Source organism: Caretta caretta, chromosome 7 (genome assembly GCF_965140235.1).
Source record: "Caretta caretta isolate rCarCar2 chromosome 7, rCarCar1.hap1, whole genome shotgun sequence".
NCBI classification, from domain to species: domain Eukaryota; kingdom Metazoa; phylum Chordata; order Testudines; family Cheloniidae; genus Caretta; species Caretta caretta.
In genome coordinates this window covers 40715698-40731669 of record NC_134212.1, presented here as the reverse complement: position 1 = coordinate 40731669, position 15972 = coordinate 40715698, and the positions used below count along the sequence as shown (strand labels likewise).

The window sequence follows — 15972 nt, the reverse complement described above, 5'->3', positions numbered from 1 at the left end:
GGGAAAATTCTCTTGGGAAAGGAAACAGGAGGAAGACTACAAGACAGGGACCGCATTCCTGTGCATAAGCAGAGGGAAGACCCCTCTGCCTCCTGGCACCTGGGTTTCAGAAGCAGAGAGAGATCCACAAGATCTTCTCTCCAGCAGAGGCCCAGGCTCTCTTCTTCCATACCTGTCTCACCTGTTATTCGACTCATGTCTCAGCTCACCCCATGAACAGTACCTAGCACATTGCAAGCACCACTGGGATACAAATAAATAGAGTAGTATATTCTTCTGGGAAAGAACTGGGTTCAGAATTGTGTTCGTTGTGGAACTGAGACAGGAAAAAGGGAAAATGGAAAACTGGATTGAGAGCACGTTTTCCAAGAGGGAAAAGGCCACTGAACTTTGCTCCCTCTCCTGTTGTCTCAGGTGAAGGTGGGAGGAGAGCTCACTAGCTTCCATAAAGGGGAGGATCAGAAGTCTGAATTTGATGTGGAAGTTGAGAGGAATCCAGTGGAGAGATCTGAAATAGGGAAGTGCCACAGTCCCAGTGGTGGGCCAGGGAGAAGATTGTAGTTGCATAGCTTTGAGTGGGCTGAGGGAAGCAACATTTGTTTAGAGGATGTTGGAAGATAATCAAGATAGCGACAAGACTTAGTCATAGAGGCAAAGAGGAAAAGTCAGATTTGAGATGTGGAAAAACAGAGCCCCTGAGATTCGGAGGCAGCTTGGATATTTTGGAAGAAGGATACAGGAGTGCAATCATACTGAGATTCCAAGACTGGATGAGAAGAAGCAGGATGATGGTCTCTACAGCAGTGGAGAAGGGGTTGAGAGGCAAAATGGAGAGGCACTCTGTATTTGTGAAGTTGAGATGGGATAGCGATAGCGTGGCCAGGCAAAAGGTGAGAGAGGCAAGACAGGGCAATCACAGAGAAGGTCATGATAAAGAAACAGATTTGTGAGTTGTTGACAGAGACATGTGACTTTGTAAGAGCAGATGAGGTTACTCAGGGATAATGTGCAGAGAGATTGTGTGGAGAGCAGGAGGACCTCAGACAGAGTCTGAAGGATGCTAACAGAAAGATGGGAGGAGAGACAGCTACCAAAGGAGATGCTGGAGGTTTAGGGAGAAAATCAGGATTGTATGGGAGTCCATTCCCATTTCTGAATGACAGAAAATGTGCTCTCAGTCCAGTTTTCTATCTTCCCTTTTCTCTTCTAACCTCCATAATGAACATAGTTCTGAACCAACTTCACTGTGAGTGCTCTGTTGTTCTGCAGCTTTCAACAACTATTTTCAAAACTACTTGTTGGTAACTTGGCTTGGTTCTCCAGTTCAGACACGGTCTCGACAAAGGTAGTCAATATTCAATACATTTGACCACTGGTGTTATTGACCAAGTACCCATGAGTGCCTTGTTGTTCCAGCCCCCAACGTACCAAAGATTGGATTTCAGAGACTAGAATACCAGTTAGAATGTGGCTGAGAGAAACCTAAAAGAGAGCAAAATATCCTAGAGGGAATCAAATTGTATTGAAGACAAACAGCATTTCCAAATATGAACAATCTTCAGTGCACTAAGAAATTTTTTTAACATGTCTGTCTATCAATACATTTTAATTGGTATTTTGTCTGCTGGAATGGTCTTAGGGCTCTGATGAGCTATTTATGCCCAAATCAGCCTCAGCAAGCTGTTGACAGAACTTCACACTATGCTGTGTTTGCCAAACCAATCAAAGGGACATTGGTGGCACAAATTAATTGTAGTGATTGCAAAACACACGTTACTGTATGGAGACAGTATAGCATCTGTAGTTATCATAGCACTGTCACCTAATAACTTGTGACACCACTGGTATCAGCTTCTGTCAAGGTTCCTCCCCCACTCTGAACTCTAGGGTACAGATGTGGGGACCTGCATGAAAAACCTCCTAAGCTTATCTTTACCAGCTTAGGTCAAAACTTCCCCAAGGTACAAAATATTACACCCGTTATCCTTGGAATGGCCGCTACCACCACCAAACTAATACTGGTTACTGGGGAAGAGCTGTTTGGACGCGTCTTTCCCCCCAAAATACTTCCCAAAACCTTGCACCCCACTTCCTGGACAAGGTTTGGTAAAAAGCCTCACCAATTTGTCTAGGTGACTACAGACCCAGACCCTTGGATCTTAAGAACAATGAACAATCCTCCCAACACTTGCACCCCCCCTCTCCTGGGAAATGTTGGATAAAAAGCCTCACCAATTTGCATAGGTGACCACAGACCCAAACCCTTGGATCTGAGAACAATGAAAAAGCATTCATTTTTTTACAAGAAGACTTTTAATAAAAAATAGAAGTAAATAGAAATAAAGAAATCCCCCCTGTAAAATCAGGATGGTAGATATCTTACAGGGTAATTAGATTCCAAAACATAGAGAATCCCTCTAGGCAAAACCTTAAGTTACAAAAAAGATACACAGACAGAAATAGTTATTCTATTCAGCACAATGCTTTTCTCAGCCATTTAAAGAAATCATAATCTAACACATACCTAGCTAGATTACTTACTAAAAGTTCTAAGACTCCATTCCTGTTCTGTCCCTGGCAAGAAGCAGCATACAGACAGACACAGACCCTTTGTTTCTCTCCCTCCTCCCAGCTTTTGAAAGTATCTTGTCTCCTCATTGGTCATTTTGGTCAGGTGCCAGCGAGGTTACCTTTAGCTTCTTAACCCTTTACAGGTGAGAGGAGCTTTCCCCTGGCCAGGAGGGATTTCAAAGGGGTTTACCCTTCCCTTTATATTTATGACACGCCCCCCAAATCTCAGCTAGGGTGAAACACTGGCTGGGATTTCTTCCTGGAGCTCTAGGAAAACAGAGTTAAGAAGACACATGCATCTCTAAATATACTACCAAGTACATAAAGACTAACAATATTTTCCACATCTCAAGGACGATTTTAACCAGTTGATTCTGGGAAACTTTCACGGGAGAGTGCATCAGCCACTTTGTTAGAAGCTCCTGAGATGTGTTGGATGTCGAAATCAAAATCTTGGAGAGCTAAACTCCACCGAAGAAGTTTTTTGTTAGTTTCCTTGACGGTGTGAAGCCACTTCAGTGCAGCATGGTCGGTTTGCAGGTGGAAACGCCGTCCCCAAACATATGGGCATAGCTTTTCCAGAGCGTAGACAATGGCGTAACATTCTTTTTCAGTGACTGACCAGTTGCTTTCCCTCTCAGACAGTTTTTTGCTGAGAAACACTACAGGGTGGAATTCTTGATCAGGTCCTTTCTGCATTAAAACTGCTCCCACACCACGCTTGGACGCATCTGTGGTTACTAGGAACGGTTTGTCAAAGTCTGGGGCCCTTAGCACAGGGTCAGACATGAGTGTCGCTTTAAGCTGGTTAAAGGCCTTCTGACACTTTCCGGTCCACTGAACAGCATTTGGCTGTTTCTTTTTGGTTAGGTCTGTCAGTGGGGCAGCGATTTGGCTGTAGTGCGGTACAAATCGTCTGTAATAACCAGCCAAGCCTAAGAAGGATTGAACCTGTTTCTTTGACTTTGGGACAGGCCACTTTTGGATAGCATCCACTTTGGCCTGTAGGGGGCTGATAGTTCCTTGACCCACCTGGTGTCCAAGGTAAGTCACTCTGTTTAGGCCTATTTGACACTTCTTAGCCTTAACAGTTAGTCCTGCCTCCCTTATGCGCTCAAGGACTTTTTGTAGATGTTCCAGGTGGTCTGCCCAGGAATCCGAAAATATGGCCACATCGTCAAGGTAGGCGACTGCATATTCTCCTAATCCCGCTAGGAGACCATCTACAAGTCTTTGGAAAGTGGCGGGTGCATTTCGCAGCCCGAAAGGGAGTACATTAAATTCATACAGCCCGAGATGTGTGATGAAGGCTGACCTTTCCTTGGCAGATTCATCTAGCGGTACCTGCCAGTACCCCTTGGTTAAGTCCAAGGTAGAGATGAACTGGGCCCGTCCAAGTTTCTCTAATAGTTCATCTGTGCGTGGCATTGGATAGTTGTCTGGGCGAGTTACAGCATTTAGCTTACGGTAGTCCACGCAAAAACGTATTTCCCCATCTGGTTTGGGAACTAGAACCACTGGAGATGCCCATGCACTTTCAGAGGGGCGGATTACACCCATCTGTAACATATCCTGGATCTCCCGTTCTATAGCAGTTTTAGCTTGAGGAGACACCCGGTAAGGTTGGACCCTAATTGGGTGAGCATTACCTGTGTCAATGGAGTGGTATGCCCGTTCAGTCAGTCCTGGGGTGGCTGAGAACGTTGGCGCGTAGCTAGTGCACAGCTCCTGGATCTGCTGTCGCTGCATACGCCCAAGGGTCATGGAGAGGTTCACCTCTTCCACACCACCAGCACATTTCCCTTCGTAGTAAACACCTTCAGGCCACTCAGCGTCGTCTCCTCCCTGGGCTGTAAACTGACAAACCTTTAATTCTCTGGAATAAAAGGGCTTTAGAGAATTAATATGGTACACCTTAGGCTTCCGGTTGGAGGTGGGGAATGCTATGAGATAATTAACAGCTCCCAGGCGCTCCTGGACCATGAATGGCCCTTCCCACGATGCTTCCATTTTATGGGCCTGGAGCGCCTTTAAGACCATGACCTGGTCTCCTACTTTGAAGGAACGCTCTCTGGCATGTTTATCATACCAGGCTTTTTGCTCTTTTTGAGCATCCTGTAAGTTTTCTCTAGCAAGGGCTAAAGAGGTTCGGAGGGTGTTTTGTAGGTTGGTTACGAAGTCCAGAATGTTAGTTCCTGGAGAAGGTGTAAATCCCTCCCATTGCTGCTTCACCAACTGCAATGGCCCCTTAACCTCACAGCCATATACAAGTTCAAATGGGGAAAACCCTAAACTGGGATGTGGTACAGCTCTGTAGGCAAAGAGCAACTGCTGCAACACTAGGTCCCAATCATTGGAGTGCTCATTTACGAATTTACGTATCATGGCCCCCAAAGTTCCATTAAACTTCTCCACCATGCCATTTGTTTGATGATGGTAAGGAGTGGCAACCAAGTGATTTACCCCATGAGCTTCCCAAAGGTTTTTCATAGTTCCTGCCAGGATATTAGTCCCTGCATCGGTGAGGATGTCGGAGGGCCAACCTACCCTGGCAAAAATGTCTGCTAGTGCCTGGCACACACTTTTAGCCCTGGTGTTGCTTAGAGCTACTGCTTCTGGCCATCGGGTGGCAAAATCCATGAAAGTCAGTATGTACTGCTTTCCTCTGGGTGTCTTTTTCGGAAAAGGACCCAGAATATCCACAGCTACTCGCTGAAATGGAACTTCAATGATGGGGAGTGGCTGGAGAGGGGCTTTGACCTGGTCTTGGGGTTTTCCCACTCTTTGGCACACCTCACAAGACTGGACATAGGTAGAAACATCCTTGCCCATTCCCTCCCAGTGGAATGACCCCCCCAAACGGTCTTTGGTCCTGTTCACCCCAGCATGGCCACTAGGGTGATCATGGGCTAAGCTCAAGAGCTTGGCCCGGTATTTAGTTGGAACTACCAACTGTCTCTGAGGATGCCAGTCTTCCTGGTGTCCACCAGAAAGAGTTTCCTTGTATAAAAGTCCTCTTTCTATAACAAACCTTGATCGATTAGAAGAGCTGAGAGGCGGTGGGTTGCTCCGTGCCGCCGTCCAAGCTCTCTGGAGGCTTTCATCTGCTTCCTGTTCGGTCTGGAACTGTTCCCTTGATGCTGGGGACATCAGTTCCTCATGGGATTGTGGACCTAGGCTTGGTCCCTCTGGAAGCGATATAGGGGATGGAGCTGTTTCTGTTGACTGTGAACCGCTCTCCGCTGGTGCACTATGTTGGGATTCAGGCTCCGGCTGAGCCTCTCGTGTAGGGTTATCGGCTGCTGCCAGTTCAGGTTCGGTGGGGCCCTCTGGTGTTGAGGTTGCAAGTACTGGATTCAGTGCTGACACGGGGTCTGGTGTTGGTTGTTCGGCTGGTTCCGGTTCTAGGACTGGTTCCGTCTGGGTCTCTGGGACTGGATCCACTACTGCTGTTGCAGACATTGGCCTGGGGTCCGGGTCCATCACCTCTGACCGGGTCCTGATAGAAGTTTCCGGAACAGAGCTAGGCCTCACGGCTTGTTTAGCCTGGCTGCGGGTGACCGTTCCCACCCTCTTGGCCTGCTTCACATGATTGGCCAAGTCTTCCCCCAACAGCATGGGGATGGGATAATCATCATAGACTGCAAAAGTCCACATTCCTGACCAGCCCTTGTACTGGACAGGCAACTTGGCTGTAGGCAAATTGAAAGAGTTGGACTTGAAGGGTTGAATCGTCACTTGGATCTCTGGGTTGATTAAATTGGGGTCCACTAAGGAAGCATGGATAGCTGACACTTGTGCTCCGGTGTCCCTCCACGCGGTGACCTTCTTCCCGCCCACACTCACAGTTTCCCTCCGCTCCAAGGGTATCTGGGAGGTATCTGGGCCTGTGGACCTCTGGTGTGATTCCGGTGCAATGAACTGTAATCTGTTGGGGTTCTTGGGGCAGTTGGCCTTCACATGCCCCAGCTCGTTACACTTAAAATATCGTCCAGCTGACGGGTCACTGGGGCGAGGAGGGTTGCTGGAGAACGGGGTGGTGGGACGATAAGGGGTCTGGAGGGTTCTTTGGGAGGTAGGTGGGGCTTTGGGCGGCCCCCGGTAATAGGGTGTGGTCTGGGGTGGTCCCTTCTGGTCTCCGCTCCAACTGCGACCAGTTTTCTTCTTCTCTGCAACCTCCACCCATCTGGCTCCAATCTCTCCTGCCTCAATTACAGTTTTGGGTTTCCCATCTAGGATGTATCTTTCTATTTCCTCAGGAACACCCTCTAAGAATTGTTCCATTTGCATTAGGAAGGGCAAATTTACTGGAGATTCAACACTTGCTCCTGATATCCAGGCATCCCAATGTTTCACAATGTGGTAGGCATGTCGGGTAAATGACATGTCTGGTTTCCACCTTAGGGCTCTGAACCTCCGACGAGACTGCTCGGGTGTTATCCCCATTCTGACTCTCGCCTTGGATTTAAACAGTTCATACTTGTTCATGTGTTCTTTAGGCATTTCAGCTGCCACCTCAGCTAAGGGTCCACTGAGCTGCGGCCTCAGCTCTACCATGTATTGGTCAGTAGAGATGTTGTACCCAAGGCAGGCCCTTTCGAAGTTCTCTAAGAAGGCCTCAGTATCATCACCTGCCTTGTAGGTGGGGAACTTTCTGGGATGGGAAGTGGTACCTGGAGAAGGATTGCTAGGGTTTGTTGGTATATTCTGCTGGGCCTTTATCTTCTCCACCTCCTCCACATGCTTCCTCTCTTTTTCCTTCTCCTCCAGTTCTTTGGCCCTTGCTTCCATTTCTTTGTCCCTTGCTTCCATTTTCAGCCGCATGAGTTCTATCTGTCTTTCATGTTCCCTTTGTTTTTCCTCAGCCTGAAATTTGGCTAATTCCAGCTGTAGTCGAGCTGAGGATTTGGTCATTCTAACCTCTCTGTTTTTAACTAACTTTACACCCGAGGTTTAGAAATAAACAAACAAAACGTGGCTGTAAAATTTTGCTGTGCTGGAATAGAATACCTATTCTCTGATAGTGACTGTCAGCCTACAGAAAAAAACAATTCCCTTGTCTCTGCTCTGGGCCCAAATTAAAGCAAAAAACCTCCAACTACTTGGAAACCTGCTTACCCAGCCCAAAGAAAAAGCAAATGGGTAGAACACACACCCCCTATTTACTTTTAGGAAGAAAAGAAAAAAAAACCTCTGGGTTGGAAGACTGTGAATTTCCCTGCAGGAGTTAAGTACCCTGCCTCCAGGCAAAGAAAACCTGCAATTCACAAGATAATCCCCTTTTGTCTCTGCTTGGCCACAAAGCAGAGAGAAACCAAGCTGCTTTCAGTTTCAAAGCTGCTTTCTGGACTTCCTAAAAATTCCTTTTTAAAATCTGTATTTCTAGTTCAAAAAATCTCAACTGGATCTCAAAATGATTTCAGGTTAATCCCACCACTGTGCCACCATGTCAAGGTTCCTCCCCCACTCTGAACTCTAGGGTACAGATGTGGGGACCTGCATGAAAAACCTCCTAAGCTTATCTTTACCAGCTTAGGTCAAAACTTCCCCAAGGTACAAAATATTACACCCGTTATCCTTGGAATGGCCGCTACCACCACCAAACTAATACTGGTTACTGGGGAAGAGCTGTTTGGACGCGTCTTTCCCCCCAAAATACTTCCCAAAACCTTGCACCCCACTTCCTGGACAAGGTTTGGTAAAAAGCCTCACCAATTTGCCTAGGTGACTACAGACCCAGACCCTTGGATCTTAAGAACAATGAACAATCCTCCCAACACTTGCACCCCCCCTCTCCTGGGAAATGTTGGATAAAAAGCCTCACCAATTTGCATAGGTGACCACAGACCCAAACCCTTGGATCTGAGAACAATGAAAAAGCATTCATTTTTTTACAAGAAGACTTTTAATAAAAAATAGAAGTAAATAGAAATAAAGAAATCCCCCCTGTAAAATCAGGATGGTAGATATCTTACAGGGTAATTAGATTCCAAAACATAGAGAATCCCTCTAGGCAAAACCTTAAGTTACAAAAAAGATACACAGACAGAAATAGTTATTCTATTCAGCACAATTCTTTTCTCAGCCATTTAAAGAAATCATAATCTAACACATACCTAGCTAGATTACTTACTAAAGTTCTAAGACTCCATTCCTGTTCTGTCCCTGGCAAGAAGCAGCATACAGACAGACACAGACCCTTTGTTTCTCTCCCTCCTCCCAGCTTTTGAAAGTATCTTGTCTCCTCATTGGTCATTTTGGTCAGGTGCCAGCGAGGTTACCTTTAGCTTCTTAACCCTTTACAGGTGAGAGGAGCTTTCCCCTGGCCAGGAGGGATTTCAAAGGGGTTTACCCTTCCCTTTATATTTATGACAGCTTCTAAAATGTCAGCCTACTTTTCTCCCAAATATCCACTCTACAATGTTTTTTTCTACTTACTGAGTTCTATTCATTATCTAGCGCCTAAGGATCTATGTGCTGTCACTCCACTGGCATTCTTTTATGTTTCTATTTTCATTTTATCAATGTGGGAGAGAAAGATGTGGCTGCTGGTGGTGGGTGTGTTTGAGGATTGTAAATTGGTGGGAGAAAACAAAGGAGTGGAAAACAAGCTTGGGGCCTACTGGAGTTTATATAGAGACTATGTAAGAAGATGCTTAGCAGCTTGTTTGTGTTCATATAAAAAAAACAAAAACAAAGGGTGGAAGGTTAAGTGCCAGGTTGTAAATGGGAATATTATCTTAACCTATAAAAGCATTGCTATCAGCTGCAGGTTGGCTACTTTAGACAAGTCTCGGCGTGTTACTTGGTTTTCTGCAGAAAATAGCTGCTTTATTCCTGGCCCTGAATCTGGATGAGGAGAGAAATGATGAATGTTTTTCTGTCACTATTTTATTTGATGGACAGAATTATGTTCTTAAGAAAATGTGGCGCAACATATTTATTTTGTAATGACCTGGGTTGACGTATCAGACGTCTCAATTTTCAAAAGAATGCATCAAAATGAACCGTGACTCAGGGCTCAGTTCAGCAATTTGGTGAAAAACAGAGGAAGAATATTTCCATGGCTGTTAGAGCTTGGCAGCTGTGAAAACCAAGCAGGATTCCCTGTGGCAAAACGAAAAATATTCCCCCTCTCATGCATGGAATCTGGAACTCTGCCCAGCTCAATTGGTTCATATTGCAATTGGTCATCAGCCAGCTGCTGTGGGGGGCTCCATGGAGCCTACTCGGGAGCTTTCCTAGCGGTATTCTACTGTGGTTGTAGGCACTTCTATATTTAATAGAAAATCTTGCACTGGGGAGTTCTCAGAACTATGGATCAGGCATCAATGGAAGTTCCTTTTGTTTTTAGATATGGAGCAATGGTAATGATGTGGCACTGGGGACTGTGCCTTTAAGGACTGGGCTTCCCAGTCAGAGTCTGGAAGGGGCACTGTGAATGAAACTCTTGTTATACACAGCCAGTTGAAACCAGAACCACAACACAAGAGATGTCTTGCTAACTCCTTTAGCACTGAGCAATCACTGAGCACCACATGGTATCAAGAGTGAAAAGGAACTAAGCAGATACCCTGAGTTGTCGAATGGAGCAGTAAAAAGCCCCCACCAGTGCTGAAACTCTCTGGAAATGCGGAAGACAATTGTCCGGCCATGCCAGCAGAAAGACAGGAGTCAATGGATGTGGTGTAATTAGGCTTCAACTTTATTCATTTTAAATAACTGGGATTACCTAGCAATTGCATAGTACAGGTCATCATCATTCCTTAATCGTTTCTAAATTATCCCCAACCTGATCCCAGCCATCTCGTTGCTGGGATCCAACCATCTTCCCCTCATTGAGATAAAGGGGGCTATAGAAGGAGGAGGGTTAGCTCCCTTCTGTGTTAGTCACAGAGCCCCAAACCCCACTTCCTGAGCTCCTCTAAGGGATGCTTTATTTCAAATCCTTTCCCAATCCATTTTATCCAGTCAGTGTATCCCTTCCAAAACTGTTACCCACATTGAATATCTGCCCCCAAATTTAATTGTTGTGACAACATAACCTAACGCACTACCCCACCCAACTGGGTCCCAGACCTGCTGTGGGGAAGGTGAAAAACCACCACCCAGCCTCCGTAATCTAGTGGTGAGGGAAAAATTTCTTCCCAGCCTCCAATGAAAAGGGCAATTAGCAGGATGCACATAGCAGATTGTGAGGGGACCTCGTTCTTTTTCATATCCGTGAGTTTGGGGGTGGGGGGTGCTGCCATTGTGATCCAGGTGAAAAGGGGCTTCTCCAGGGACTGCATGGGATATAAATACTCACCCCCTTCTGATCGGCAGGAAGGGCAGTGACCTCCTTCTCCTTCACTCCCCCAGACTTGGCCCAGCTGCTTCCTGCTCTTCCCTGCTCCATCCTTGTATACGTTGCCCCCCTCCCATCTAACCACCTGTACTGGGAGGAGTCATTAAAGAGGCAATACTCCTGTTCTTCCAGCCAGCTGGACAAGGACCCAAAACATCAAGCTGCAGTGAGCACATTGGCAAAGGTTTAAACAGTATTTTACTCTGTATCTGCAAGCAATGGGTGCCAGCAGAAAGGCAGAGTCGGAAGGTAGCCTTGTGACTGTCAATAGCTAGTTCGGAAGCACTTGTGTTTAACAGTTTTCAGTTCAATCAGGCAGAGGAGGCTAACTGTGAAACTGTATTATAGAAATGTGAGGTGTACTGCACTGCATCCAAAAAGGAAACATCTAAGAAATTATTTTAAAGAGAAAATACACAAAGAAGGTGAAACCATAGAAGAACTTGTTACTGATCTAAATCTGAAGAGCTCATCTTTGCAATTTTGTGAGGCTGAGTTCCTGATAAGAGACCGGATCACAACTGGGATCTGGAACAAAAAACTCAGAGAGACTACTGTAAGACCAAAAATTAACCCTTCACAAAGCAATTAGAATTTGTCAAGCAAAGGAAATCAGCCAGTCCAGAATGAAACTTATAGAGGGTGGACAGTGCTTTGATGCTGTAGACATAATAGAGAATCCAGAATGCTACCAGAAAAGAGACCTGAGACAGGAAGGCATGCTTAACTCAGTCGGAGTCCAGCAAAAACAACATCTGCAGCCGCGCAAGCCAAGTGGATGCCCAACACATGAAAAAGATGCAAGAGTTGCAATGGATTACATCTCTTTGCAAGTTTGTAAACACCAACAGAGCATGCACAGTGTGGACAAGGACAATGACATCACCACTAGCTTAGATAAATTCTTCACAGGAACAATGGACAGTGTTGCAGCAGGAGATGGTTGGACTACCAACCAGAAACCAAAGGGGACGTTTATTAATTTCAAGTTTGTCTGTTACATAAGTTTGGGCAGCATCCCAGCCTTCCTCTGGCTGGATAGCCAGAAATGTAATCTTCCATGGTACAGTTCCAGTTCCTTGATGTATGTCCACCCACTTGTTCCCCAGCTTCTGGCAAGTCTAGTACCTCAGATCCTTGAGATCTTTCCTCTGAGGTTGGCTCAAAGTAGTAGCTCCCTCCCCCTTCCCAACTCCCTGGTTTGGGTTTGCTAACTTCACATCCATGGTGAGCACATGCAAGTACTTTGGAGGACAGGATTAGAATTCCAAACAACCTTGACAAATTAGAGAATAGGTCCAATTTCTGCAAGATGAAATTCAATAAAGATAAGTGCAAACTGCTTCATTTAGGGATGAAAAATCAAATCAGAGCTACAAAATGGGGAAAAACTGGTTGGGTGGTATTGCTTCTGAAAAGGGTCTGGAGGTTATTCTGAATCACAAATTGAATGTGAATCAACAATGTGATTCAGTTGTGAAAAAGGCTAATATCGTTCTGAGGTGTATTAAACAGAGTAAGACTTAGAAGGTAATTGTCCCACTCTATTCATTACTAGACTTAAGGTGACTAGATGTCCCGATTTTATAGAGACAGTCCTAATTTTTAGGTCTTTTTCTTATGTAGGCTCCTATTACCCCCCACCCCCGTCCCGATTTTTCACACTTGCTCACCCTAACTAGAGTACTGTGTCCGTTCTTGGCACTACACTTTCGGAAAGTTCTGGACAAATTGGTGAGTGTCCAGAGGAGAACAAAAATAAAAAAGTTTAGAAACTTTAGAAAGCCTGACCTATGAGAGAGAGTTAAAACATCTGGGTATATTTAATCTTGAGAAAGAAGACTGAGGGGAGGGGGACCTGATAACAAATGGACAGTATGTTAAGGGCAGTTATAAAGAGTGATCAGTTGTTCTCCATGACCACTGAAGGTAGGACAAGAAGTAATGAAGCAAGAGATTTAGGTTAGATATGAGGAAAGATGTTCTAAATATAAGGGTAGTTTAGTGGGTGAGGTAATATCCTTATTACTTCACCCACATTTTCTCTCTAATATCCTGGGACCAACACAGCTGTAGCACTGCATACTAAACGGACAGTGACATACAAAACATTTAGGGTCGTGACCCTCCAACCTTTTTCGCATCTGTTTTCTAAATATTTCAGCATTCATAAAGGAAAAGCTAAAAAAGTACAGGCAACAACCTACTCTTTAGCTTTCACTATTTAGGTTATGAACAGGTAGAGAGTAAATCAGTATCAGCTTTGTCTGGTCTTTCAACCCTTTATCCAATCATTATCTGACTATTAAAGACTTTAGATTAGGGCTTCACCACTAAATTAAGTGACAGCATTGTCAAAGTTTTGGCACTGTCCTTTGCACATTTGCTCTTATCTTTTGTTGACCGACCAACATTTTTTTATATTTGTATTAAATTGCCTTAAAAGTACAATATTGCACAAGCTTGTTCTTTTCTTAAAAAACCTTTTTGAGAGTGTTCAGTATAAAACTGTCTAGAGTAAACTTTGTTGCAAATTCTCTATTTTTAAAATACTGACCCTCTTCCCCTCCCCCTTGCCCCATTTGGGGAAGTGGGCTACTTGTAACTCTTTCCAAAAAGTTCTGCCCTGTTTATGCATTTTCTTCCTTCTCAAAATGACTAGCATCCTGCTTCCTCTGCTGTATATCTAGAAATGTTCCTAAGAAGCTTACAGTTTTAGTTGCATGTAATACTGCGTTAATTTCTAGTAAAGATTCTTAGACTATGGTCTCTGGTGCCCAGTCCTCCGATTTGTCACAGCGTGCTCTCTCTCTTTTTGATTTCCAGTAAATGGAATTAAAATGCAGCAAAAAATGCATTAAATAAATTCCCAATATTACTTTTCCACTTAAGCAATTTTTGTAGTTGCCATTATAGGAATATTACATAATCACAAATGGAAAGGAAAGTGGTCTGTGTAATTGCACACAGGTAGGGAGGGAAGTTCCTGAGACAGCTTCTCAAGATGTGGCTTACCCTATGAAGAAGTTAGAACCTTTGATTTAGGGCTTGTCTGCATGGTACTTTGGCTAACTGGCCCTCGTGGGCCCTGCTCGCACACATTAAAAAATTCCCTAGTTTGCATTAAAGTAGTACTGTTTGAAATAAGAAAAGGAGTACTTGTGGCACCTTAGAGACTAACCAATTTATTTGAGCATAAGCTTTCGTGAGCTACAGCTCACTTCATCGGATGCATACTGTGGAAAGTGTAGAAGATCTTTTTATACACACAAAGCATGAAAAAATACCTCCTGCCACCCCACTCTCCTGCTGGTAATAGCTTATCTAAAGTGATCACTCTCCTTACAATGTGTATGATAATCAAGGTGGGCCATTTCCACACATTTTCTACACTTTCCACAGTATGCATCCGATGAAGTGAGCTGTAGCTCACGAAAGCTTATGCTCAAATAAATTGGTTAGTCTCTAAGGTGCCACAAGTACTCCTTTTCTTTTTGCGAATATAGACTAACACGGCTGTTACTCTGAAACCTACTGTTTGAAATGAGACTACAGTACTGCACACTAGGGAATTTTTAGTGCATACCTGTGCATCCACATGGGCCAGCTTAATGTACACCCCGCTGTTGCAGTCTAACACACCATGTAGACAGGCGTGATAGATTTGTGTGATGTAGATCCCTCATTTGATATGTCTACGTGGGCAAAGTGTTTGGCTATAAGTACTGAAAACAGGCAATCTCTAGACAATAAAGCACAGAAGATTTCTTCAAAAAGGATTTGGTTCCATAATTAACATATTATCAGTTAAATGTTAACTAAATAGATTATCCCTTTCAGGAAAAACTCCCTTGTTATCAGTTTAATTTGTTCAAAAAATCCTTTTCAGACTGAATCATCTTCATATGGGTGCAGACTTCTCCTTTTCCTCTGAAAAACATTATCCTTCAGTTAGTAATGCCATGAAAATATGTCTGAGTCTTGACTGCTTTAGTGTTGGGAACATGGGATTATCTCAATAAGCAGTTCATGTTCTTATATTCCCATGAATCATAATTTGATAAACACAATTAGCTGTGCAACAGTTCACAACTTTTTTTCACGATATTTAAAGGTGTGTGATCAACTTCAAAATCATACTTATCTGAAAATATTTTATTACAAGTAACAACTGAGATTACTGTAACTGAAAGATGAGAAATTTTCCTTACTTTAAATTTTGCTTCTGAATTTGACTTTGGTGTATAATTACTTTTGCTGCTTTTCCTATGTGCTCCATTTTCCCCTTTATTTTGTGTGTGTCTTTCACACAAAACAGGAGAAAAACATTTGTAAAAACAGCAAAATGTATGTTAAAATCACAATAATTGGCTTGGATGCAAGTGTAATATCTGAAGTTACTTTTACCTTTAAAAATTGCATCAATTTCAAGTTGACAGCAGAAGTCAAGTTTTAAAATAAACTTCATCTATTTAATCGATACACAGGCACCCTGAGATTTGTAATAAAGCACCTTTTATTGTGTATGCAGTGGTTGGGCTTGTTTCACTGGCATGTGACCTGACTGGAGTCACTCTGGATTTAAACTGGTGTAACTGAGGTTAGAATCTGACCCACTGTCTACCCTGGCAGTAGTCTTTAAAAAACACATTCAGGAAGTATTTGTATGAAGTATTAGCAAAAATGTCAATTTCTCTTTTATCCTGTCATTTCAGGTACCCATGTCATGGAGGGCTCTGGGCGAATGCTCGTAACTGCTGTGGGAGTGAATTCTCAGACAGGCATCATATTTACTCTATTAGGGGCTGGTGGAGAAGAGGAGGAAAAGAAAGATAAGAAAGGTAACCTCCTCATAGCACATCTCGGTGGTCTCAAATTATTCTTGTAGGCCCTTTATCGGTAAAGCACTAAAAGTATCTAAAGTACTGTCTTCATGTATATTTTTTGTCATTACGTATGTGAGGGAATACAGCAAGAGCTATATATTACTAATACGTAAGTCGTGATTAAAAGTTTTTCATTTTAAGTTGCAGACTGTAATGTGTGATCAAATG

At 43.9% G+C, this 15972-nt stretch overlaps 1 protein-coding gene across 18 annotated transcripts in view; it reads left to right on the top strand.

The window, feature by feature from the left end:
• The window catches only part of ATP2B2 (ATPase plasma membrane Ca2+ transporting 2), a 748369-nt gene that overhangs the window by 583701 nt on the left and 148696 nt on the right, over positions 1-15972 (top strand). For all 18 annotated transcript variants that reach the window (XM_048858215.2, XM_048858209.2, XM_048858213.2 and 15 more), the window contains one exon: positions 15634-15759. In XM_048858215.2, the coding sequence (XP_048714172.1) occupies positions 15634-15759 (126 nt within the window). The remainder of the gene's footprint in view (positions 1-15633; positions 15760-15972) is intronic.